We start from the raw sequence: 24,997 nt of genomic DNA, 5'->3' as shown, positions 1-24,997 counted from the left end.
TTTTCCTTTTCCATATCTTTTTCTATTTTGGATTTTTAAGCATGCAATTTCCATGGATGTTTATTTATCTTGTGTATTTCTAAATTTTCCTGGTTTTTTAAGTCACCTTTTTTTTCTTCTCAAGAAATTTAGTTGCAGGAGACCAAACACAGCTTCCAATGCCCCTGTTTGTAGTAGTTTGCTTGCAAGCAACAAAGACATTGCAGGGACAGTTGAATCCAAGGTGCCACTTGCATCGGCTGGGCATTAGCACTGCTGTGAAACCTGCTTGTATATTACAAGTATCTCTGCAAATGATGATGCAAATAAATTAATGCCATAGAATGTATATCATGTATTGCACTGAATTCTTTGTTTACATGTTCATTTTTATTTTATGGTAGCTCGAGCAAGTATTTAATAGCAATATAATGTCATGTTAAATACTAATAACAATCTTCCCATAGTTTTAAACTTTTAGAAATATGTTTCAATTTCTCTGACTTGTGAATTATGTCAACTATGTGAAGGTGAATTCTCTTTAATGATTTCAGCAGGCATTGAAAACTTCTTGTTGGTGTATTCCCGCCTGGACTTCAATAAAGCTTTATGAGGCTAAATCATGAATCCAGTAGAGACATGCTTTTGACACATCGGTAGTTGTTATTGAGGTCAATGTTAAGAATCATAACAAATGTCCCCCTATCTTACCATGACACAGCGAACAGTTTATTTACTTGAGATTCATCAAAATATGTAACTTCATTTATCTTCACAGTGAGCTGGGATGCCCACTACAGAAAATGAATTTCTGTTCAGAATATAGAAATTATGCACAAAAAGATTATCTTGGTGTAAAGGTAGCAGAACAACAACATTTACAAGTAGAAGGAAATTTCACTCTAGTCTAACTTCATACCACTGCACTGAGCCGACTTCGCCATCAATCTCAAGTTCACAAACTGACTTAACAAGGTGAGAAACAGCATCATCGATGCTTTTGAATTTGGAAAGATCTGGTGGCAAGGATTCCCCTGGCCAGTTTTCAAGCCAAAATTTTAGCCTGGTCTTAAGTTCTTCCTCAGAAACAAACTCCTCACTCTTGCCTGGTTCCATCAAGACATATGTGTCTGTCTGTGAACATGCCCTTCTTCTCCTTACTGCAAACATCTGTTTTTTTAATGTATGACTTATATAAGAATGAGAATCCAATATAACTCTTGATGTACAAAATTTGATGGTCAGCATGGCAGAAAAAGCTGCAGAAAGTTACATTTTCAAACATTCTAAAAAACAGGTAGAGTTCGCAGCGCATTGTCAATCTAATCAAGCTCTATTTAATTGACTTCCAATAATATCAAAGGCTTGCGTTAGGCATGATTGATGACTTACAGTGAAGATAAAAGTAGATAGTACTGTTTTATAAAAAAGCACACAAACAACAAATAAGTCATGATTTTTTCCTATGGTTACTGATGTAGTAAAATACAAAAGCAAGATGATTGGAGAAGGAAAATGTCGAGATGTGGGTTTGACTTGTCACAAAGGGACCCACCTTGAAGCCCCTTTCTTTTAGCTCTAAAGAATTCCCAACGTAATGGGGGGTATGGGGGGTTTTCTCTTTTTTGTTTTGGTAACACCCGCCAATAGAGGGCAGTTAAGGAAACCAACATGGTTTGAAGCTATGTCACACGGACTCGGCTAGGGAGGCGCCGCACCCGAGTCGACACGCCCCGACACGGGTGCGGCTTCGGACACTGCCCGGACTTGGTCAATGCCGAGTCAAACTCAATCAACGAGTCGAGGCCGAGTCCGTCCTTGTTTTGGACTCAGTCAACGTGACTGAGTCCAAAAATATCCATTTTTAAGGGGAAAAAACAAAAAAAAATGATATTTTTATATATATATATTTTTAAAATATATATAGCATGAGTCTTAAACATAAGCCCTAGAAAAAAAAAATCCGGGACCCGCGCCGGGGGGAGCCCCCGGACCCCCCTTTCTGCAAGGGCAAAAGTACAATTTGCAAAGTTTGTAAAAACACTCATGCTGGTGCCAAACTTAAGAGGACAATATCCACATATATGCACACTGGATATATTATTATATATATATATATATTTTAAAATATATATATATATATAGCCGAGTCCCCATGTCCAAATTTTTTAAAATTGCGCCGCACCCGTGTCGCACCCGCACCCGCACCCATGTGACATAGGTTTGATGTGAAGAAACACACAAAAGGTTTCCCTACGTAAGGGTTTCAACATGTGCAAGGGAAAAACAAAGAGAGAGAGAGAGAGAGGGTGAGGCAAAAAGAGGGTTTTCTCTTTGTGAAGGTGTGCACTTGCACATAGTGGGATTGTTGAGGGCTTGCACCAAGGGAGAAGGAAGAAGGATGCCCAATCACAAGTATCACTCGAAGGACTTCATTTAGTTTGGGTGGAGGTAAAGTTTTAGTGTATTTCTTATTGTTCTTAAGAGTCCTATAATCTTATTTACTTGTTAGCATAACAAAATTCTTCTCATAATCTCCCCATGGACATAGGCGGCTTCGCCAAACAACGTAAATTGGTGTCTTTGCGTGCTTAATTTTTTTCTTGTCTTTCGTTGCATCGTATGTTTGTGTCTTCCCATGCCCAAAAACCAGCAATAAAGCAAGACCTAGTCTTAGGGCTTGTTCACGATGACAACAAAAGGATCAAGTGTGAAGTATAAGATTTGGTAAGATGAACTTTAGGTTATGACAATTTAGAGTGAAAAATCTCTTGACCCAACAAAGGTTAGTTAAATCCCTATATGGAAAAGTTGAGAAACCCAAAGATATGCCTGATGATGATTGGGATGACATGCAAAAGAGTTAGTGTTATTCCGTTTAATCTTGTGGATGATGTCCGCTATAATGTCATGAATATAGACTCTGACCTGGAGCTATGACTGAAATTAGAGAGCTTAAATGACTAAATTGTTGCCTAACAAGCCTTATCTAAAAAAGCAAATATAAGCTCTTCATATAGTGGAATGGTCAAATTTGCAAGATCACTTGAATAAAAATTAAATAGGATCTTGACTCACTAAGTTGTTGACTCTTGAAGTAAAGATTGAAGAAGAAAATCGAGCCTTGCTATTTTCGACATCTTTTCCTCCATCTTATGATCACTTGGTAACCACTCTATTATTTGAGAAGGAGTCTCTTAGGTTGGATGAGATAATTCCAGTTCTTTTATTGAATGAGATAAGAAAAAGGCTTGAGACCGATCAATCTCTAGGAGAAGGGCCTTTGGTAAGAAGTGATTCAGGACAGAAAAAATGTAAGTCAATGTCATGAGGTCCTGGAAATAAGAATCAATTGAAGCTAAGAGAAAAGAACACTCTTACTTGCTAATATTGCAAAAATGAGGGGCACTTGAAGAGGGACTACAAGAAGCGCAAAGAGGACATCGAGAAGAAAGAAAAGAGGGGGAAGAACTCAAAACAAGAAGGTGTGACAACCAATATAAATGAAGGTGAGGGTGCAAACTTTCTTTCCATTTTTGCAAGTATGAATCAATTCTCATATCACTAAATTTTGGATTATGAATGCTTGTACCATATGTGTCCACATAAAGATTGGTTCAATACCTATCAGGATTATGATAGTGGTTCTATTATTGTGAGAAATGATGTGTGTAAGATCACAAAAATAGGAACAATGAAAATTAAGATGTTTGATGGGGCGATAGAACCTTGATTGACGTCAAATATGTGTCCGAACTTAAGAAAAGTCTAATCTCTTTGGGTGCTTTAGATATAAGTGGTTGTAAGTTTGCAACAATAGGTAGAGTTCTAAAGGTGAGCAAATGAGCTTTGGTAGCCATTAAGGGTCAGTTGGCAGGAAAGCTATATAAGTTGATAAGGAACATTGTTTTAAGTGAAGTGGTTGTGACCATCAATGATGAGATCAATGTAGATCGGACCATTGTTGTATCGTATGATACAGTACGATACATATTGTAACTATGGGAAAAATCAATATGATACACACTCGTATCACGATACGAGTGTGTATCACATCTGTATCAGGTGTATTGTATGATACACCTTCGACACACTTTAAAAAGGGTTGAAGCATACTTTTATTTTTTGGGTTTTAAAGACCTCTTGAGGACCGACTTCTTCATTTATGTAGAGGCCATTTGAGGGGTATTCATGCACCCTAGGAGTCTTGAGAGCGATTTGGGGGCTGATCTGTACGTAAGGGAGAGGAATTTTGTGGTTTACTCAAGTAAGAGTGCATTTTCACAAAAGAAAGTGGATTAAGGTAAAAATTCTCTATTATTTGTTTCTTATTGAGTTTTTTTGGGGAAAGATGGCATCAAATGATCCGGCATGGAAATGCGGCATAAAATCTTATTGATTTTATGGTTGTATTTTATGCAGTTCATCATTGTTTCATGCATTATGATTTTTTTAGAATTTTTAATAAAAATTTTCTGATTTTTCTTGATTTTTTTTTTCAAATTTTTGGAAAAAAATTATTATAAAATTATGATTTTTTACGATACGATACGATATGATACAATATGCATCTTTTTTTGGGCCCGACCAATACGGGTAACGATATGATAGTTATAACCTTGGATCAGACCACTCTTTGGCATATACAGTTAGGGAATATGAGTGAAAGAGGTATGCTGCAACTTCATAAAAGGAATTTTTTGAAAGGCATTAAACCATGCAAACTAAATTTCTGCAAATATTGTGTGTTGGGAAAGCAAGGTAGGGTGACTTTTAAAATTGTAAAGAATGAGTTGTGGCATCTTTGACTATGTGCATACAAATGTGTTTGGCCTTGCACTAATTAAATCAAATGGTGGGGCTGAATATTTTGTTACCTTTGTAGACGACTACTCAAGAAAAGTGTGGATCTACTTCACGAAGAGTAAAACAGAAGCATTCACTAAGTTTAAGCAATGGAAGGCAAAGATAGAAACATAGACAGAAAAGAAAATTAAATACTTGAGGTCAGATAATGGAGGAGAGTACATGTCTAATAAGTTCATGGAGTTTTGTAGAAATGAGGGAATCAATCGTCAATTTACCACCACAGAAATGCCTTAGCAGAATGGTTTGGTAGAGAGGATGAACAAGGTGCTTACAAAAAGAGCTCACAGTATGAGGTTGAATGCAAGTTTGGATAAAAGCTTTTGCACAATGGCAATTAACATGACTTGCTTTATTGCCAATAGATCACCATCTAAAGGAATTGCTTGTAAGACTCCAAAGGAAATATGGACAAGCCAATTGATTATTTTATTTTGAAAGTCTTTGGATGCCCTGCTTATGATTATGTTTAGAGTGCACAACGTTCAAAGTTAGATGTTAAGTCTAAACCATGCATCTTTCTCAAATATGAGAAGGGAATGAAAGGATTTAAGTTATGGGATCCTAATACACATAAGGTTACTATAACTAGGGACGTTGTGTTTGATGAGGAGGATATGATAAAAGCAAATAAGGAGGGTGATATGTAGCAAAAAGATGTTGAAAAGGAACTAGTCGTTGAGGTAGAGGTGGATGGGACCAATCCACCAACAAGGGAAGGTGTGAGTTCTTTCCAATAAGAAGCTCCTAGCACAACTTAAGAACAAAACCAATAGTAAGAATCACCATATAGCTTGGAAAGAACAAGAGAAAGAATGACCCACAAGGCTCCAATAAGGTATGGTTTTGAAAATATGGTTTCTTTTGCTCTAACTATTGGTGTAGGTGATCCACTATGGTATAAAGATACTATCAACTCTACTGATATCAATAAATAGATGTTGGCTATGCTCAGTGCTGCTAAAAACATGCCTAAAGGCATGCGTCAAGGCACGCCTTGCCTTGAGGCGCAACCCTCTGTGCCTTGAGGTGCACTTAAATAGTGTACCTTGCCCATGGTGCATGCCTCATGGGCTATGAGACGTATGCCTCAGGGCAAGAAACACCTTACCTTGAGGCGTGTGCCTCATTTGATTTAGGTCAAATGGGGTCAAAGCCCCCATTTGACCCAAATTTGGGGCGAGCCCAACCCTTATTAAGGTCGGGTCCTCTCTTCTTTGCCTCTATCGTAGCTCAATCCTCTCTCTCTCTCTCATCTCTCATCTCTCATCTCTCCCTCCTCTCTCACTGCTCCATCCTCCCTCTCATCTCTCATTTCTCCCTCCTCTCTCGTTGCTCCATCCGCCCTCCTCTCTCGCATGTCTAGTCTCTCGCTGCTCGTCTCTCGGGTACGCAGCAAAAAAAAGGAAGATGCAAAAGAAAAAGAAGGTACTTCTTTCCCTCTCTCATCTCTTTTTCCTCTCTCTTCTTTCTTCCCCTCTTCATTTTTCTATAATGTTTGGTTGACCCTTTTGATATCGTGTTTGGTGAAGACATGGATTTTAGGGCTTTAAATTAGGGGTTTTGTGTGTTTGTTAATATTCTTGCATTCTTTTGTATGTTTGTTAATTTTTTGGCATTCTATTGCGTATATACATGCAAAAATGTGTTGGTTGTTCCTTTTGATATAGTGTTAGGTGAAGATAAATGGATTTTAGGGCTTTAAATTAGGGGCCTTTGTGTGTTTGTTAATATTCTTGCATTCTTTTGTATGTTTGTTAATTTTTTGGCATTCTATTGCAGATATACATGCAAAAATGTGTTGGCTGGCCCTTTTGATATAGTGTTTGGTGAAGATCAATGGATTTTTGGTATTTTTTTATTTATTTGTATTTTTAAATATTTTTGAAAGCTTTTTTAAGTTTTCAAAAAAAAAAATTGAGGCTTACGCTTTACGCCTTGATTCAGTTTTTGGTGGAGTGCTACGCTACACCTCAATGTTTTTCACAACACTGGCTATGATAGAAGAGATAAAGTTACTTTATAAAAATAAAACTTGGGACTTAGTGAAGTTACTCAAGAGCAACAAAGCTATAGGGTGCAAGTGGGTGTTCAAGAAGAAAGAAGTCACATAAAAAAAGAAGGTAAAAAGTTTAAGGCTCAATTAGTGGTGAATAGATTTTCGCAAGAAAAGGAATATACTATAATGAAGTCTTCTCACCAGTTGTGGAATACATGCGATTCAAGCATTATTGGCGATGGTTGCCATGCAAGATCTTGAGTTAGAGCAGCTTGATGTGAAGACCGCATTCCTTCGTAGCCATGTAGAGGAAGAAATCTTCATACAACAACCAAAGGGTTTCAAGGAAGTAGGCAAAGAGAATCTTGTTTATAGGTTAGAAAAATCACTTTATGGGTTGAAACAGTCTCCTCTACAATGCTATAAGTGTTTTGACTCATACATGATTAAGGTTGGCTACACTTGGAGTGAGTACGATACTTATGTTTATCTTTGAGTCCTTAATGATGATTCATATATTATTCTAATGTTATATATAGTTGATATGTTGATTGCTGCTAAAATCATGATGGAAGTTGACAACTTAAAGTCCACCCTAAATCAAAAGTTCGATATGAAGGATCTTGGTGTTGTGAACAAGACCCTTGGCATGGAAATTCAAAGAGATAGAACGGTCAATAAGTTATGGGTTTCACAAAAGAAATATGTGAAAGAGGTACTTGACATATTTAATATAAAAAAAGTGAAACTTGTAAGTACTCCTCTTGCTATACATTTTAAGTTATCAAAGCATTTGTGTCCTAAGACAAAGGAAGAAGAAGCATACATGTCTAAAGTGTCATACACAAATGCAATGGGTTGTCTTATGTATGCTATGATTTATAGTAGACCCGATATTACATATATTGTGAGTGTGATTAGTAAGTTTATGATAAATCCAGGAAAAAGGCATTGGAATGTAGTAAAATGGATTCTTAAATATTTACAAGACACTACAATTGTTGAAATTATGCTTTAGGAAAAATCTTCATGTGATGTTATGGGCTATATGTAAGAATGTCTACAACGAGACAATACGCATACAAGCACTAATACTTCACAAAAGATGTGTACAAAGGCACTCAAACAACACTTGAACAAATACGCACAAAGGCGAAAAATAATGCAAACATGCACAAGTGCATGCAACAAGAATATATTGAAAAGAGAGGAGCTTGAGACTCTCAAGCTAGAAGAATTTAACAATTACAAGGGGGAACACCCCCTATATATACACCTCAAAAGGGAGCCACCTTGAGGCTCCCAAAGGAGTCGTTGGGGGCTCCCCAACGACTCTTTTGGGGAGCCTCCCAATGTGGCACGAAAATCACAAAAAGAAAAGAAAAAAAGAAAAACGAAAAAGATAAAAAATAAAGAATAAAAAAGAATTACAATCATATTCCTAAGTGGAATATGCATAAAATGGGAATGTGAAATTATAGAAATACCCTTTTCGGGTATTAAGACCAATATATATATATATATATAGAGAGAGAAAGAGAGATATGTATACATATATATATAATATATATGTATACGTATCTTTATATATATACTAATATATACGTAGATAAGGATTACATTTTTAACACCCCCCCTCAAACTTACGGTGCGATAACCGCAAGTTTGCCCAAAAGAAAATGAAACTGAGGGGAGCAAAGCGCCTTAGTGAAGAAATCTGCTAGTTGATACTCCGATGTCACATATGGTAGATCGATGATTCTTTTTAAATATTCTTCCCGAACATAGTGGCAGTCCATCTCTATGTGCTTTGTGCGCTCATGGAAGGTATGATTTTTGGCAATGTATATCGCACTCTTATTGTCACAACATAATTTTGTCAGTTTTAGAATATGAACTCTCATATCTTCTAGCAGACGCCGAATCCATACTATTTCCATGGTTGTGGATGCCATGACTCTATACTTAGCTTCGGTGGAGGACAAAGAGACCTTCTGTTGCTTCTTACACCTCTAAGAGACCAGCGATTCACCTAAAAAAATACAGAAACCAATGATGGAGTGACGATTAGTAGGGTCACCTCCTCAATCAGAGTCAGTATATGCAATCAAATTTAATTCAGATGATGAAGAAAGAAATACTCCCTTATTTGTTGTTCCCTTTATATATCTGATGATTCGAAGTACTGCACTCATGTGAACCGATGTAGGAGCATGTTGGAATTGACTTGCAATGTAAACTGCATGAGATATATCAGGCCTAGTAATGTTAAGATACATCAATGATCCAACCAGCTGTCTGTAAGGAGTAGGATTATCCAAAATAATCCCATCATCAATCCTCATCTTGGATCCAACAACTTCGGGTGTTTCACAAATTTTGTCATTAGTAATACCCGACCTGTCAATTATCTCACATACAAGCTTAGTTTGGGATAAAAAATATCCTCTATGAGAGAAAGCAACTTCAATGCCCAGAAAGTATGTCAAAAATCCTAAGTCTGACATCTCAAATTTTTCAGTTAGCGCAGACTTAATTTTTTTAATTCCCTTGATATCATCATCTGTAATTAACATGTCATCGACATATAACAGCAAGATTACAATTCCTGCATCAGATTTCTTTACAAATAAGGCAGTGTCAGTATAGCATGAGACAAATCCATTTTCTATCATTAAACTGTTAAATCAGTCATACCAAGCTTTGGGAGCTTGCTTTAGACCATAAAGAGTTTTTCGTAAATGAAAAACTTTACCATTAGGGCAATCCATTCCAGAATGAGCAGTTATATAAACTTCTTTATTTAAATCTATATTTAAGAAAGCATTTTTAACATTCATTTGATAAATGTTCTATTTTTTAATTGATGTGATGGTAATAAGGCATCTAGCGGTAACCATTCGAGCAACACGGGCAAACGTTTCATCATAGTATACCCCATACTCTTGTTCATATCCCTTAGCAACTAGACGCACCTTATATCTCTCAAGAGTTCCATCACTCTTGGTTTTGACTTTAAAGACCCACCTACATCCTATATTTTTCTTTCTTTTAGGAAGATCCTGAAACTCCCATGTTCTAGCTTTCCTAAGAGCCCTTAGTTCATTTTTCATGGCTTCTAACCATTCATTCATCTTTTTGGCTTCTTTAAAAATTTTGGGCTCAACGTATGATTGTATGGCACTAAGACACGCTCTATGTTTGGGAGAAAAGGAGTCATAAAATATGAATCTAGAAGGAGGTCTGCTATTTCTTTCAGTTCTTTGAGAACTTTCACCCAAAGAGATGGTTTCACTAGGCTCACCATATTTTTCTATAGCACTTTTAAAACTGCTTTGGTCTCTATGTCTGTATACAACAGGTTCCCTAGAAGATCTATTATCAGCCTCATGATAGATAAAAGACTGAGGAGGATTGTCATTTTCTTCTACTTCATTTTCACTTGGTGTGAATTCCTCATCACTGATGTCATCATCTCTTGACAATAGATCAAATAAGAAGGAATAATCCATATTTTCCTCATGAGATTCAGATTTTTCAAACCTACTAACATTTTCTAGAAAGCTTACGTTTCTAGACACATATAATTTATCATTCTTGATATCGTAACACCGAAATCCTTTTTGAATCTCGAAATACCTAAGGAAGGCACATGGAATGACTTTAGGAGAAAGTTTATCATTTTTATCTGTCAAAATAAAACATTTGCACCCAAACACCCTTACCCTACTATAATCAAGATCTCTTTTATACAAAATTTCAAATGGTGAGATTTTATTCAAATTTTTGGATAGAAGACGATTGATAAGATAGACAGATGCAAGGGCGACTTCGACCCAAAATCTTTTAGGGATGTTTTAGGAAATAAGTAGGGTTTTGGTTGTCTCAATAATGTGCCTATGTTTCCTTTCGGCCAAATCATTTTGTTGGGGTGTTTTGGGACAGGAATTTTGATGAATTATTCCATATTTCTTAAGATAACTTTTAAAATCATTTGAAAGATATTCTCCCCCAGAATCAGTTCTAAGAATCTTTAAGTTTTCGTCAAATTGATTCTTAATCATCATATGATAAGATTTAAATGTTGCAAAAACCTCATGTTTATATTTGAGGAAATATATCCAAGTAAATCTAGAGAAATCATCCACAAATATCACATAATAGGAAAATCCTCCTTTTGAAATAATGGGTGTCGGTCCCCAAACATTTGAGTGAACAAGTTCAAAAGGTTTTGTAGTAAACATGGATCTTTGATAATATGGAAAACTTCTCATTTTTCCAAGTGTGCAATCATTACAAACAAAATTTTCTTTACATAAATGTTTGGCAAACGGAAGATACAATTTTTTTTTGACATTGGGGTGGCCAAGGCTTTTCTGCCATACATTAATGTATTTGTGATGCAACACATTACAAAAAGAATCTTTTGGAATTTGAAGAAAGTCCACATAGTAAATATCTCATTTTCTAGAGCTTTCCCCAATCAATTTCCTGAACCGGCGATCCTGTATCCAACATTTATCAGATAAAAATTTTATATCACATCCATGGTCCGAGAGTTGAGAGATAGAAAGCAAGTTTAAATTTAGTTTTGGAATAAATCTAATTTTAGAAATAAAAAAACCTTTTTCTTTAAAATTTTCAATTCCTTTTATTTTGAAGAGAAGTGCCATCGGCAGTTGAAACAAAAGATGATGATGAATTCTTTAAAAAATTGGATAAAGAGCATATGTTTGGGGACATATGAAAAGAGGCACCCGAATCTAAGAGCCAAGAGGTCTTACCAGGAGAAGAATAGGTAGATGTAGCTACTCCAAAAACAACTCATTTAAGAATAGGTTGAAGCGCTTCCACGATCTGATATAGAAAAAGAACTCCATTTAAGGGAGTCACATTTTCTTTCTTTTGAGATGTGGTGGCCATGGCAAGCAACTTCTTCCATTTAGGGCAAACAGGTTTGATGTGCCCTGGTTCCTTACAAAAATGACACACAATTTTGCTGTAGTCCTTTCTTCCTCCTTGACCACTTGATCATTGATTTTGATTTTTGAAGTGAGGAGACTTATAAGTTCGAACATTGTTCCCCGATCTTGAAACGGTATTAACGGCATCACTTTCTTCATTAGTTGAAGTTGCAAGAACACTCAGATTGTTTTTGCTAGTATTCATACGCATTTCCTCCCCACTTAGCTTTGTAATGACATCTTCAAGCGAGGGGAAAACAAAAGAGGAGAGAAGAACAAACCGAATTTGCTCAAACTCGAGTCTAAGTCCATTCAAAAATTTGAAAAAATGGTCCTCTTCCAATTGTTTGTACCTAAGCTCAATGGCTTCTCCACTCCATTTAGGCTCAAGCATAGCGAGTTTATCCCATATGAATGATAGATCTGCAAAATATTCCCTTATAGACATTTTATTTTATTGAAGGGTCAAAGCCCTTTTTTGTAGATAGTACTTTTGAGACAAGTCTTTTGACGTGTACATTTTCTCAAGATAATGCCAAGCTTCCGATGCTTTCTTGAATTTAATAATATTGGCATTGAACTTAGTTTTAACCGATGAAGCCCGTGCCTTTTAAAAGGCACGGACGCCTCGGGCGAGGGGCTAATACCCTCGCCCATTCTCTCTCCTCTTTGTGTTTTCCCCACCGCCTTCTCCCTCTCGTTTCCCGTGGCCGCAGTTGCCGGCGAGCGACGCCGCCAGCCATTTTCCTCCCTTGTGGCATTGGCGCCGATGACACACTGCTTCCACCTTTCGTTCCGACGTCCTCTCACCTCTGAGGGAAGCATCAGTGACCGAAGCCGCCGACCACCCTCCTTCCTTTCTCTAAAGTGTGGACGCTAGCGACCCACCGCCTCTTCTTTTGTTTCCGCACCTATCGGTGACACCGAAATCATCGTCGGTAGGCCCCAGATAAAACCCCACTTTCTCGTCTCGCCGTGTCGTGTCAACAGGGGGACTCCGCTCCCCCTGTTTCCTCTTCCTTTGTTGGCAGGGGGGCGGAGCCCCCTGCCGTCTGTCTCGTTTTGACAAGGGGCTTCGTCCCCCTATCCCTCTTTGTTTGTCGGCATGGGGGGGCGGAGCCCACTGCCACCTTTTGTTTTGACAGGGGGCTTCGCTCCCTATCCCTCTTTGTTTGTCGGCAGGGGGGGCGGAGCCCCCAGCCGTCTGTCTCGTTTTGACGGGGGGCTTCGCCCCCCTGTCCCTCTTTGTTTGTCGGCAGGGGGGCGGAGCCCCCTGCCACCTCTTGTTTTGACAGGGGGCTTCGCCCCACTGTCCCTCTTTGTTTGTCGGCAGGGGGGGCGGAGCCCCCTCCCACCTCTTGTTTTGACAGGGGGCTTCGCCCCCCTGTCCCTCTTTGTTTGTCGGCAGGGTGGGCGGAGCCCCCTGCCACCTCTTGTTTTGACAGGGGGCTCCGTCCCCCTGTCCCTCTTTGGTTGCCGGCAGGGGGGCAGAGCCCCCTGCCATCTGTCTTGTTTGACAGGGGTCTCCGTCCCCCTGTCTCTGTGTGTTTGCCGGCAGGGGGGGCGGCGGAGCCCCCTGCCACCTCTTGTTTTGACAGGGAGCTTCGTCCCCGTGACCCTCTCTGTTTGCCGGCAGGGGGCGAAGCCCCCCTGCCATCTTTCTCGTCTAACAGGGGGGGAGGCTCCGATCCCCCTGTCCGTTGTTGTTGCCGGCAGAGGGGAGGAGCCCCCTGCCATCTACCTTGTCGACAGGGGGCTCCATTCCCCCTGTCTTTCATTTTGTTTGAGGACAGGGGGACGGAGCCCCCTGCCACATGTTTTGTTTTTCGACAGGGACTCTGTTTCCTTGTCCCTCTTCTTGCACGCTAACCTTTTTACGCTTGCAGGTCGCACGACGGAGCACACACGTGTCCCGTGGCCCGAGACCGTTCGTACTTACGCCCGCAGGCGTTTGGGAACCCGCAACCCCCCAAGGTAGGGGAAAGTTGCGTAAAAGGACTTTGAATAAACAAAACTAAAATTAAAGAAAAGATAATTGAAAACAAGGACAATTATATACGTAAACATATAAGTTATATATGTATGTTTTTTAACACAAGGACACGGTTTTGCGATCCTTGTCCTCTTTATCTTTTCATCATTTTACTTTATGTCGCCCCGCGCTTTATGCACATTGGTTGTTTACGTTTCAGCACTTTACTTTCTGTCTTTTAACTCAAGGACGCGGTTTCGCGATCCTTGTCCTACTTACTTTTTAGCACTTTACTTTTTGTCGTCCCGCGCTTTATGCGCCTTGGCTGTTTACGTTTCAGCACTTACTTTCTGTCTTTTAACTCAAGGACGCGGTTTTGCGATCCTTGTCCTACTTACTTTTCAGCACTTTACTTTGTTGCCCCACGCTTTATGCGCCTTGGTTGTTTACGTTTCAACACTTACTTTCTGTCTTTTAACTCAAAGACGCAGTTTCGCGATCCTTGTCCTACTTACTTTTCGGCACTTTACTTTCTGTCGCCCCGCGCTTTATGCGCTTTGGCTGTTTACATTTCAGCACTTTACTTTCTGTCTTTTAACTCAAGGATGCGGTTTCGCGATCCTTGTCCTACTTACTTTTCGACACTTTACTTTCTGTCGCCCCGCGCTTTATGCGCTTTGGCTGTTTACATTTTAGCACTTTACTTTCTGTCTTTTAACTCAAGGGCGCGGTTTCGCGATCCTTGTCCTACTTACTTTTCGACACTTTACTTTCTGTCGCCCTGCGCTTTATGCGCCTTTGCTGTTTATGTTTCAACACTTACTTTCTGTCTTTTAACTCAAGGACGCGGTTTCGCGATCCTTGTGCTACTTACTTTTCGGCACTTTACTTTCTGTCGCCCCGCACTTTATACACCTTGGCTATTTACGTTTCAACACTTACTTTCTGTCTTTTAACTCAAGGATGCGGTTTCGCGATCCTTGTCCTACTTACTTTTCGGCACTTTACTTTCTGTCGCCCCGCGCTTTATACGCCTTGGCTGTTTACGTTTCAGCACTTTACTTTCTGTCGCCCCGCGCTTTATGCACCTTGGCTGTTTACGTTTTAGCACTTTACTTTCTGTCGCCCCGCGCCTTACGCGCCTTAAACTTGTGCTTGACCCGCTTATTTATGCTCTTACTTGCTTATGCTCTTACTACTTCACTTCTTGCCTGCATCATGTGAATTGCGATCATGCTATTGTTTCTATTTCTCAGGTATCTGTAGAGATTGCTGACAACTTTTGAGCTTGTTATGAGTGCCTTCTTATGGTTTGTGGCTATGAGCTTAGCCGTATCTCTTTACGATATGTGATGCTACGATGAGTAGCACGAGGTGGATAGACCTCATGGTATGCAAAAAAGCATAATTGTGGACATCTCACTAAATGGTAATCATGCGCCTTCACAGGCAAGATGCTCGAGTGGGTCGAATAGACCAGGGCATGTAGAGCAAGACGATAATGAAGAAAAATCCCTCATCGTGCTTGTTCGGGATGGTTCATCAAGAGAGAGGATGGATGGTACAAAACCTCTAATGGACAGGCCATTAATAGCTATTACGGGCAAAGATCTGGCTTCCCCAGTCATCGGTGATAGGGGAAATGGCGTTACAATAAGTATCCTAGGTGGTAGTCGTCCGACACTTCTGCAGAAGTTGGATGCATCCTTGGGCCCTGTTTTGCCTTTGGGGACTTACTCTCTTGGCCACTGGTCGTTATCTTAGGAGCGGACTCAGTCAGTCCTTCGGGGTATAATAAAATACATAGCATAATGAACCCCCGAATGAATTTCGGTTGTTTCTATGTTTTATACATTGTGCGTACCCACAATAGTCAGTTAATAATCAGATCACATTATGGCATGCTCACAACTGTTCTTTGTTCTTGCTTTTGACTGCCTGCTTTACCTTGCTACCAGTTTGCTATTTGCGATAGTTAGAAGATATGCATGATAAGTTTTGTTATGACTGCTTACAGTTAGATTGTTATCAGTGTAATACTAGCCTGCTTGAGCTCATGATAATATTTTGGTTAGCTTTGCTATGGTCTTTGCTATTCACCTGCATATTGCCTGTTGTATCAGTTTATATCTGCTTAAATATGAGCATGCTTTAGATTAGTTGATGTTCTTCTTATTCTTTTGCGCACCTACCAGTTTTCAGGACTGACCCCATTTTTATGGGTGTACGTGACAGGTAGGCTCTCCTTACAGGTGGCGGTGCAATGCTACATGATCAAAGCCTCACCTCTCCCGTCGGCATTCTGGCTACTTCACTTTAGGTTTTGTACTTTTGTTGTTAGGGGTGGATGACTCCCCTTGTTCTGTACAGACTAAACCTTTTATGGATAAACTCTTTTCTATCTTTTGCTTACTTTTTGGCTTACTTAGGAAAAGGGTTTGTGCTTGGTCTTTTTGCTAACGTGCTCAGAAGAATCGACTTGTGCTTTTATCTAAAACATTTGGTATCTTTAAAAATCTTTGCTGCAAACTCTGACTGTCAAAGGTAATTTCATTCAAATCTTCTTGTCTCAAGTCGAACTTCTGGGGCGTTACAACTTTTGGTATCAGAGCCAGAACGAGAAAGGTTGAGCTTCGATCATCGAGCGTTCCACCGCACTGTAAGTAGACCTTCTCTTTTAATTTTTGAATTTGATAGATTAATGTATTGCTTTTACTTTGATCAGTGTTGTTCTATGATGGACCCCGTCAGTTGGTCCTAGTGGCTGTCACGACAGAGGTGCACGTAGAATGCGCGCTCGTTCGTTAAGGGGTAGGGGCCTCTTTATAGAAAGGGGAGGACGTAGAGTGTCTTGGGAAGAGTATTGGGCCAACCGCCCACCCCCACCGACCTTTACGGATAAGACGGGTAGCTCGCTACCGTCAGAATTTCAGATACCACTAGCAGCAACCTGGTCTTCTGTATATACCAGGGTTACTGGAAGCGCCTAGCTAAAAGGGGAAGCGCGCTTCCCCGAGACGCGCTTCGGAAGCGCGAAACGCGGCGCTTCCGAAACGCACAGGGAAGCACACATAAAAAAGAAGAAGCGCGTCCCCCTTTAAAGAGAAGCGCGTCCCTCTTTAAAAAGGGACGCGTTTCCCTTTAAAGGAAAACGCGTCCCCCTTTAAAGGGAATCACGTCCCCCTTTAAAGGAAATCGCGTCCCCCTTTAAAGGGGGACGCCTTTACGAAATACCAAATTTACCCTTTTTTAAAACGAAAATTGACACGTGAAAAACAATAAAAAAAAATCTGAATAAGGGTAAAACAGACATTTTACAAAAAATCGTGAAAACTTAAGGGCGAAAGCAGGGTTTTCTTTTTCACCCGACTCCTCTCTCTCTCTCTCTCTCTCTCTCTCTCTCTCATTTTCGGCCACCGGAGACCTCCGACGACCGGCAACCTCCGACGACCGGCGACCTCCAACGACCGGCGATCGAGCAATGTCTCTGTTCAAGTATGTTCCTCTCTTCCACTGACGTCCGGCGACCTCCTCCATTGCTTAGCAAGGTTGTAAATGCGCAGGCTCAACGCCTAGCTTCGCCTCTGAGGCTCACAACACTGCCCCCCACATGAATCCTAGCTACGCCACTGCACTGAATCAATGAGGCGAAGCACCTCGCTTCGCCTCTGAGGCGTACGCCTCAGGTAATGAGGCGCACGCCTCAGGTAGGTAATGAGGCGCACGCCTCTCACAACACTGCCCCCGAACTTCGGGGGCAGCGTCCCCGAATTTTTTTTGACATAAAATAAAAAATGGCTACAATTATTAATAAAAATCTATTTCATATGGACAAATCGAACTATTTGCTGCAGTCAGGGCTGGGTAGGACTGGGCTACAAAAATGAATAAAAATCTATTTCATATGGAATCAGGGCTGGGCTAGCCGGCTAGGACTGGGCTTTTAAAAAAAATAAATAAATAACTGTTACGGTAGCCTCCCGAAACAGTTATTTATTTATTTTTTTTAAAAGCCCAGTCCTAGCCAAGCCCTGATTCCATATGAAATAGATTTTTATCCATTTTTGTAGCCCAGCCCAGTAACCCAGCCCTGACTGCAGCAAATAGTTTGATTTGTCCATATGAAATAGATTTTTATTAATAATTGTAGCCATTTTTTATTTTATGTCAAAAAAAAATTGGCTGATTCACAAATTTTGCTATATTCATTGAGTCTTGGACTCTTGGCTGATTCATGTACTGATTCGTTAAATTTGATTTGATGGGCATATTCTGATAAAAATAAATAGAACTAGTCTGCAGTTCTTTTTAGATTGGATTTATCAAGTTTCTACCTATTTGTGATTTCCTGGGTTAAATTAAATCTGTGGTGTTTCAAGTTTCAACTGTCATGTTTGTTTGAGATTTAGTTTGATTAAACTTGAATTTTAAGGCTTGATGCTTTCCTCTGTATTCATTACGGGTGTTAATGCTATTAGAAAAAGGAAATCTGATTGGTTTCATAGTTCTGAAATTTAGATTGTGACTGCGAAGTTGTGTGATACATATTGTCTGGATTATTTTAAGAAATGAGCATGATTAGTTTAGTAAACCCCACGGTATTTTACGGGAATTCGATTGCAAGTGGCGTTCATGGTTCACTTTGAGTCTTTTTTTTTCCTTTTGTTTTCGCATTCCACTCTCCATCTTTTGCTGTTAATAATAGTTTTTTTAAAGTGTTCTAAAATGATTCCTATACTTTTATGATGCAGATATATTTGCCTGTTCTTTGCTTCATTAATGACCATCACAAGCTATGATCACGATAATTATGATGACGATGATGATTCTTTTTACAATTTGGAGCATGAATCGTCTAGTGGTGTTGGGAAGGATAATGCAAGAAAGGGCAAGATTCCATATGAGTTTGAGAACAGAAATGAAAATTGTTTTGATGAGGAAGATGAAGAAGAATATGACTACTATTCTGAAGATGACCAAGATGATGAACCACCTAGCATGCATAAAACAACAGTGCTATGGCGCCATGTATTGAAACAAAAGAAGAGTGGGCAAGGAAAGCAAGGTGGAACCCAAGTTTTTATGTGCAGGCACTGCAAAAATATTTATCATGGGTCATATACTCGAGTTTTTGCACATCTCATGGGATCTCCAAAGGGACAAAGTGTTGGGATTGTCTTTTGCGCTGTAGTTGCAAAAAATGCAGAATTGGCAAAAAAAATTAAGAGGCAAGTTCGTCGAGTGGAGGTTTCATCAAGTGCATTTGAGTTGAGGAGATCAAGAATTGATACTCCGAAGAAGCCTATTAGTATGACTACATCATCTAGTGGAAGCCGACAAACAGTTGATATTCGTGATACCTTTAAAAAGGTAGAAAGAGATGATGTAGATCACAAAATTATCAGATTTTTGTGTGCAAATGGCATACCTTTCAATGTGCTTCGATCACCATATTGGGAAGAGATGATATCTGCAGTTAGTAAAGTGCCTGGATATAAACCCCCATCATATTAAAAAGCGCAAACAACGTTGCTTGACAGTGAGAAAGAGTGTGTTCACAGGGAGTTAAATGAATTTCGAGAAAAGTTTGAGGAGTTTGGAGTTTTCATTGTCTCAGACGGTTGGACAAATATCAAGAACAAACACTTGATAAATATACTTGCCTCAAACTGTTTTGGCTCGATGTTCTTATATGCAAGCGATTTTTCTAATGTGCAACAGTCAGCTGCAAACATTGCCGAGTTTTTGAAGACCGAATTTAAACTTGTGGGGCCTTCTAATGTAGTGCAAGTGATTACAGACAATGCAGCAAATTGCAAGTTAGCAGGTGAAGAATTAAAACAAACGTACAAGTATATTTTTTGGTCACCTTGTGTTGTGCACACACTTAATTTGATCTTCAAGGATTTGGCACATGAGTTTCATTGGTTGGGAGAAACATATTTGCAGAGTAAAGAAATTGTGAAGTATATCACAAATCATTCAAAAGCACTAGCAATCTTTAGAAGTAATGAAAAATTAGAATTAATAAAGATTGCAAAAACAAGGTTTGCTTCACATTATACTACTTTGAAACGCTTGCTTGATGTGAGGGAGAGCTTAAGGCTTACAATAATTTCAGATAGATGGAGCGATTGGAAGCAATCATGCACGGATGACACTATGAAAAAAAGGGCTGTTACAACAGAAACAACTGTTCTTGATGAAGAATGTTGGGATTCTGTACGTTTAGCATTATTGATTACAAAACCCATCTATAAGATGATTAAATTTTGTGATCAGGAAGGCCCTATAATTGGTGAAGTGTATGAAGGCATGGACAACATGTTGGGGGAAATCAAAGACAATCTAAAAGGACAACCAGATTTATATGAAAAGATTCATAAGATTGTCTCAAATAGATGGGATAGAATGAATGTGCCTCTCCATAGTCTAGCCCACATGCTTACTCCAAAATATTACGAGTCGGAGTATCTCAAAATCCCAGCAGCAGGAGGGGTCAAACGAGTTTCTCCTGGTAAAAATTTTATTCTATCAATTTAATAAAGTTTAATGATTTAATTATTTTATTATTTCAATTGCATTTTCTTGTTATAGTTACTAAACATTTTTTTTTGCAGAAAAGGATAATGATATCTTAGACGGTGCAATGCTCGCGCTTGAAGTCATATCTTCTGAAAATGAAGAGCTATCTACACTTTATAGGTCACAACTTATGGCTTTTGCATCAAGAAGTGAAAGATTTAGCCGAAATGCAGCAAGAATAGATGCATTGAATCCTACAATGTCGGTGCTTAATTGGTGGCGTTTTTATGGTGGTGATACACCTGAGTTGAGAGCATTAGCCATTAAAGTTTTATCTCAACTTATTAGCACATCTTCTGCAGAAAGAGTGTGGGCACCTATAGTTACATTCACAATGTTAAAAGAAATAGACTCAATGAAGATCGTGCTGATACCTTAGTGTATATTCATTCCAATCTTCGATTGATTGACAGGTATAATTAAACTGTGTTGTACTTTTGTTTTGGTATTTTTTTTCTCTTTTTCTATCATTGATTGTTTATTAACATTCATATTTTATATTCTTGTTATAAAAGGTGCAACGATCGCTACAAAGAAGGGCCTAGTCGAAAATGGGATATCAATCCAGAACTTCCTATTGTAGAAGAAAATACGTTGAGATTAGAGGATATGCGATGGAGAGATTTGGATGATAGTGCACAACAATCAAGCATTATTTCCAAATCCAAACATAAAGATGCACAACCAAGAGCTCCATTACCTCCAATAATCATACGTACAAATGAAGTTGAAGAGGATACAAATCAATCCAACAGAGCTAGTAGAACTGCAGATATACAAGAGCGACCATCAGTTCCTCAAGGTCGGATTGATCGTTTCTTTAGCAGGAGACCTAGGCAAGGTATGTTGATATTGTGTTTTTTATATTTTAAATTATGGTTTTTGAACATTTTAATTTTTTAAGGTATTCATTATAGGAAATGAAGGAAGGAGCAGAAGACATGGTCGTGGAGGACAAGACGCACGTGATGATGCAGAAAGTTCACGATCTATTGCTGACTTGAAGGGGAAGAGAAAGATGACAGATTAATGAACTCTTGAATTATTAATTGTTTTTTTGATGATGTAGTTGGAGTAGTCCAACTTAAAAACTTTTATGTTACTTTTTTGTCATGGTCTTATAATATTTTTTTGGTATACTTTTATTTTGAATCTTGCATGATGAAGTGAAGTAGTGGATTATGTTAATTTTAAGGTTAAACTTAGAGTTTAGAACATTGTAGCTTATAATTTACAATTTAGAAATTTATAGCTTCTTAGGTCGCTTCCGGTTCGCTTCCTATGTCGCTTCCGAGACGCTTCCTATGTCGCTTCCGAGACGCTTCCCGGTTCACTCCTAAGTGGTCCCACGCTTCCCGCTTCCTAAAATTTTGAAAGTGCCTCGCTTCCCGCTTCCGCTTCCCGTATCGCTTCCCGCTCCCGCTTCCTCGGCTGGCAACTCTGGTATATACTCGGGTTGGGGGGCTTATACCCTCGCAAATGCAGATTAATCGACAGGCTACGCCAGCAACATCAGATAATAGCAGTCACATCTTTGTACCGATTGAGTGTGTCTTCTCTGGCGAGTCCGGATACACCCTAGACTTTTGTCTCCTTAAGGAGGAGCACGATAGGGCTTTTGCAGCCCAGGATTCTGTTGAAGCCGCCATTCCCGACCTAAATGCGCCATATCTACTTTTGGCGGTCCTCGAGCAACCTTTGCTCCGGTTAATCCCGGAGGGCCCGGTGCTCCAAATTCCTATTGTTGATTCTCCGATCAACATTTCAGATTCGACCACGAGCGGTTCAATCTCACTTGACTACACACCTTCGACGCCGATGTACGAAGTGGAGCTTCCCTTCGATGAGCCACTCTCTTTTGTCCCTCGACGTAGGTTTAGGCGCACGGGCGATAAGAGGGAGTATCTTCGACAGTTCGACCGTTAGAGGAAAGTTGTGTTTGTATAATTTTGTTCAGTTTTTGTAAGAGAGTCTGCAAACTCCCGTGCGGATAAGTTCTTTTTGGCTGGTATACCAGTATCGCTGAGATTTTGTATATGTAATGACTTACGGATTTATAAAGTACTTTGTTTTTCTTATTAATCTTGGTGCATTCTGACTTGTACCTTATGTTTTTTGTTAAGGATGGCACGACAGTCGAACGAGGATTTGACTGAGGATGGGCTCGAGCGTAGGGGATTCATTATGGATTCCCTCAATGCATTGGCCAAGGCAATCCGGAATCAGGGTACTGCGCAGAGGGCTCAGGTTCCTTCTGAGCAGAACGTCTCTTTTGAGAAATTCTTAAAGTTGGACCCACCAATTTTCCCCAGTGGAGTGGACCCAGACGCAACAGAGTATTGGGTCATTGAGATCGAGCGAGTCTTCGACGTCCTCTCAGTTCCCAAGGAGAAGAAGACTTTGTTTGGGTCCTTCCGTTTAAAGGACGAGGCACATATTTGGTGGTATACTACTCAAAGGATGCGTTTCTTGAGCATGGGTGTGGTGCCTTGGGAGACCTTCAAGAAGGCGTTTCTCGACAATTATTTTTCCCCTCATGCAAGGGAGAAAAAGAAGATCGAGTTCTTAGAATTGTGCCAAGGCAGCTTATCTTTGAGCAAGTACGCGGCATGGTTTCAGCAGTTGGAGCGGCACTACCCCAACCTCTTCGAAGACGAACGTGAGCAGGCAAGGAAATTCATTAGGGGCCTGAAGGAAGGACTCAGACATAGAGTTCTTACTAGTATGCCTGCAACCCTCTCGGCGGCTGTTGAAATAGCCACTTTTCTCAATGATGACTGGAAGCGTACGAAGAGCACTCAAACCAGGAGGCCGCCTGCAGCAGGTGGCGAACGGAAGAAGGTTCAGCCCCGCGTCCAGCCTAAGCCATCGCTTTTGCCCGTCAAGATCGAAGCAGGAAAGCAACCAGTTTTGCCCGTCAAGGTCGAGGGAGCGAAGCAGTCAGGTCCTCCAGCAAAGAGGCAGCGGAACCAGTACCGTCCATCGCCTCAACAGCCCCCCAGAGGTGCTTGCAGAGGGTGTGGGGGATCGCATATTGGTCAGCCCTGTCCCTGCGAGACAGGTGGCTGCTTCTATTGTGGCAAGATGGGTCACTACATCTGAGATTGCTGCAAGAGGGCGGCGGACGACCTTAGGCAAGCCAGTGGTGCGTCCCAGCCTCCCCAACTGCAACAACAAGCACCGCAACTGACACAACCGGAGCAACCGCAGACTAGCAGTGCAAGGAGAGCACCTAGACGAGTCTATGCTGCCACCGTTGAGCAACTGACGAAGAGGGATCTCGTGTAAGGTACGATCTTAGTTGTTGATCGTGCAACTTTCGTTCTTTTTTATTGTGGTGCCCCTCATACGTTTATTTCTACAAGTTTTGCTGCACAATTACAATTACCCGTATCTCGGTTAAACTCTACCTTAGACGTATACAATCTCACTGGGAAGAATATGGTTTGTGCTACCTACTTGCCAGAATTAGACGTAATCGTGGCCGAGCAACACTTTACCTGCTTGTGCCATTTTACTCGAGATGTCTGAGTTTGACGTTGTCCTGGGCATGGATTGGTTGCACAGATACCATGCCAAGGTCTTGTGCCACGAAGGCAGGATTGTTTTGTCTCCTTCGGGTCTTCCGAAGGTAGAATTTCGAATTCCGCAATCGGTGCGCGAGACCAAGATGATTTCATCACTGAAGGCGCAGAGTTTCTTACGAAAGGGATGCTCTGCTTTTCTAGTAAGTCTTATTAAATCAGTTACGGCACCGACTCCCCTTGGCGAGTTGGACGTAGTTCGTGATTATTCAGATGTTTTCCCCCAGGAATTGTCTGGTCTTCCGCCGCCTCGTGTGGTGGAGTTTTGTATTGATCAGCTACCTGGTACTGCACCTATCTCGAAGGCCCCATACCGTATGGCACCCCCAGAACTCGAGGAACTCAAGAAGCAACTCCAGGAGCTTATGGTTCAGCATGCTCACCTTTCAGTTTGTTGTACTTAGCTTGTTTCTCCAGTTTATCTGCTTAGTTTGCTCGTTACTACCTGCTGCATAAATTATTTATGCCTAATTTAGTTCTTTATGTTTTTGTGCTCACCTACTAGTTTTACGCAAAACTAATCCATTTTATGGGTACAGGTGACGAATAGGTGCATCACAGGCGATGGCGCGACTGCGAGATGACTTCAAGATCCACTGTTTCTGCTCGTAGTTCTTCTGGACATTTTGGTTTTTGTTACAATTTCCTTGGAGGAAATCCAAATTTTGTACAAACCTGACACTCTCTTTTAATAGAAGAAATGGTTTCCTAAGTATTATTGCAGATCGTCCATGGTAAATCTTTGTTCTCTCGCTAACGTGCCCAAAGTTGTCAAACTTGTCCTTTTTCTTTTAAAGAAATCGTTTCCGCTGATTTTAAAAATAAACTCTGTAAAGAAAATGAATTTTTCAACTATTTCAAGGAAATTATAAAGTTCGAAATTTTGGGACGTTACACTCCATCCCCCTGTCCCTCTCTGTTTGCCGGCAGGGGGCGGAGCCCCCCTATAATCTTTCTCGTCTGACAAGGGGGGGGGGCTCCGATCCCCCTGTCCGTTGTTGTTGCCGGCAGGGGGGCGGAGCCCCCTGCCATCTGCCTTGTCGACAGG

General features: G+C 40.3%; 1 protein-coding gene and 1 long non-coding RNA gene across 2 annotated transcripts in view; one reads left to right on the top strand and one right to left on the bottom strand.

The window, feature by feature from the left end:
* Positions 1-716: 716 nt before the first annotated feature.
* CRR7 (chlororespiratory reduction 7) overlaps positions 717-24,997 on the bottom strand; it is a 32,687-nt gene continuing 8,406 nt past the window's right edge. The window contains exon 3 of the mRNA XM_089990774.1: positions 717-1,149. Coding sequence (XP_089846900.1) covers positions 877-1,149 — 273 coding nt within the window. The 3' untranslated portion in view covers positions 717-876. The remainder of the gene's footprint in view (positions 1,150-24,997) is intronic.
* Positions 20,002-21,784, top strand: LOC149813204 (uncharacterized). The gene is made up of 2 exons (XR_016428311.1): positions 20,002-20,778; positions 20,881-21,784. It is a non-coding gene; the product is annotated as an uncharacterized LOC149813204 (long non-coding RNA).

This window comes from Nuphar pumila, chromosome 16 (assembly GCF_984573655.1).
Source record: "Nuphar pumila chromosome 16, dmNupPumi1.hap1.1, whole genome shotgun sequence".
In the NCBI taxonomy this organism is placed as follows: domain Eukaryota; kingdom Viridiplantae; phylum Streptophyta; class Magnoliopsida; order Nymphaeales; family Nymphaeaceae; genus Nuphar; species Nuphar pumila.
The sequence above is the reverse complement of the archived record's forward strand: the minus strand, read 5'-3'. Positions and strand labels throughout refer to the sequence as shown.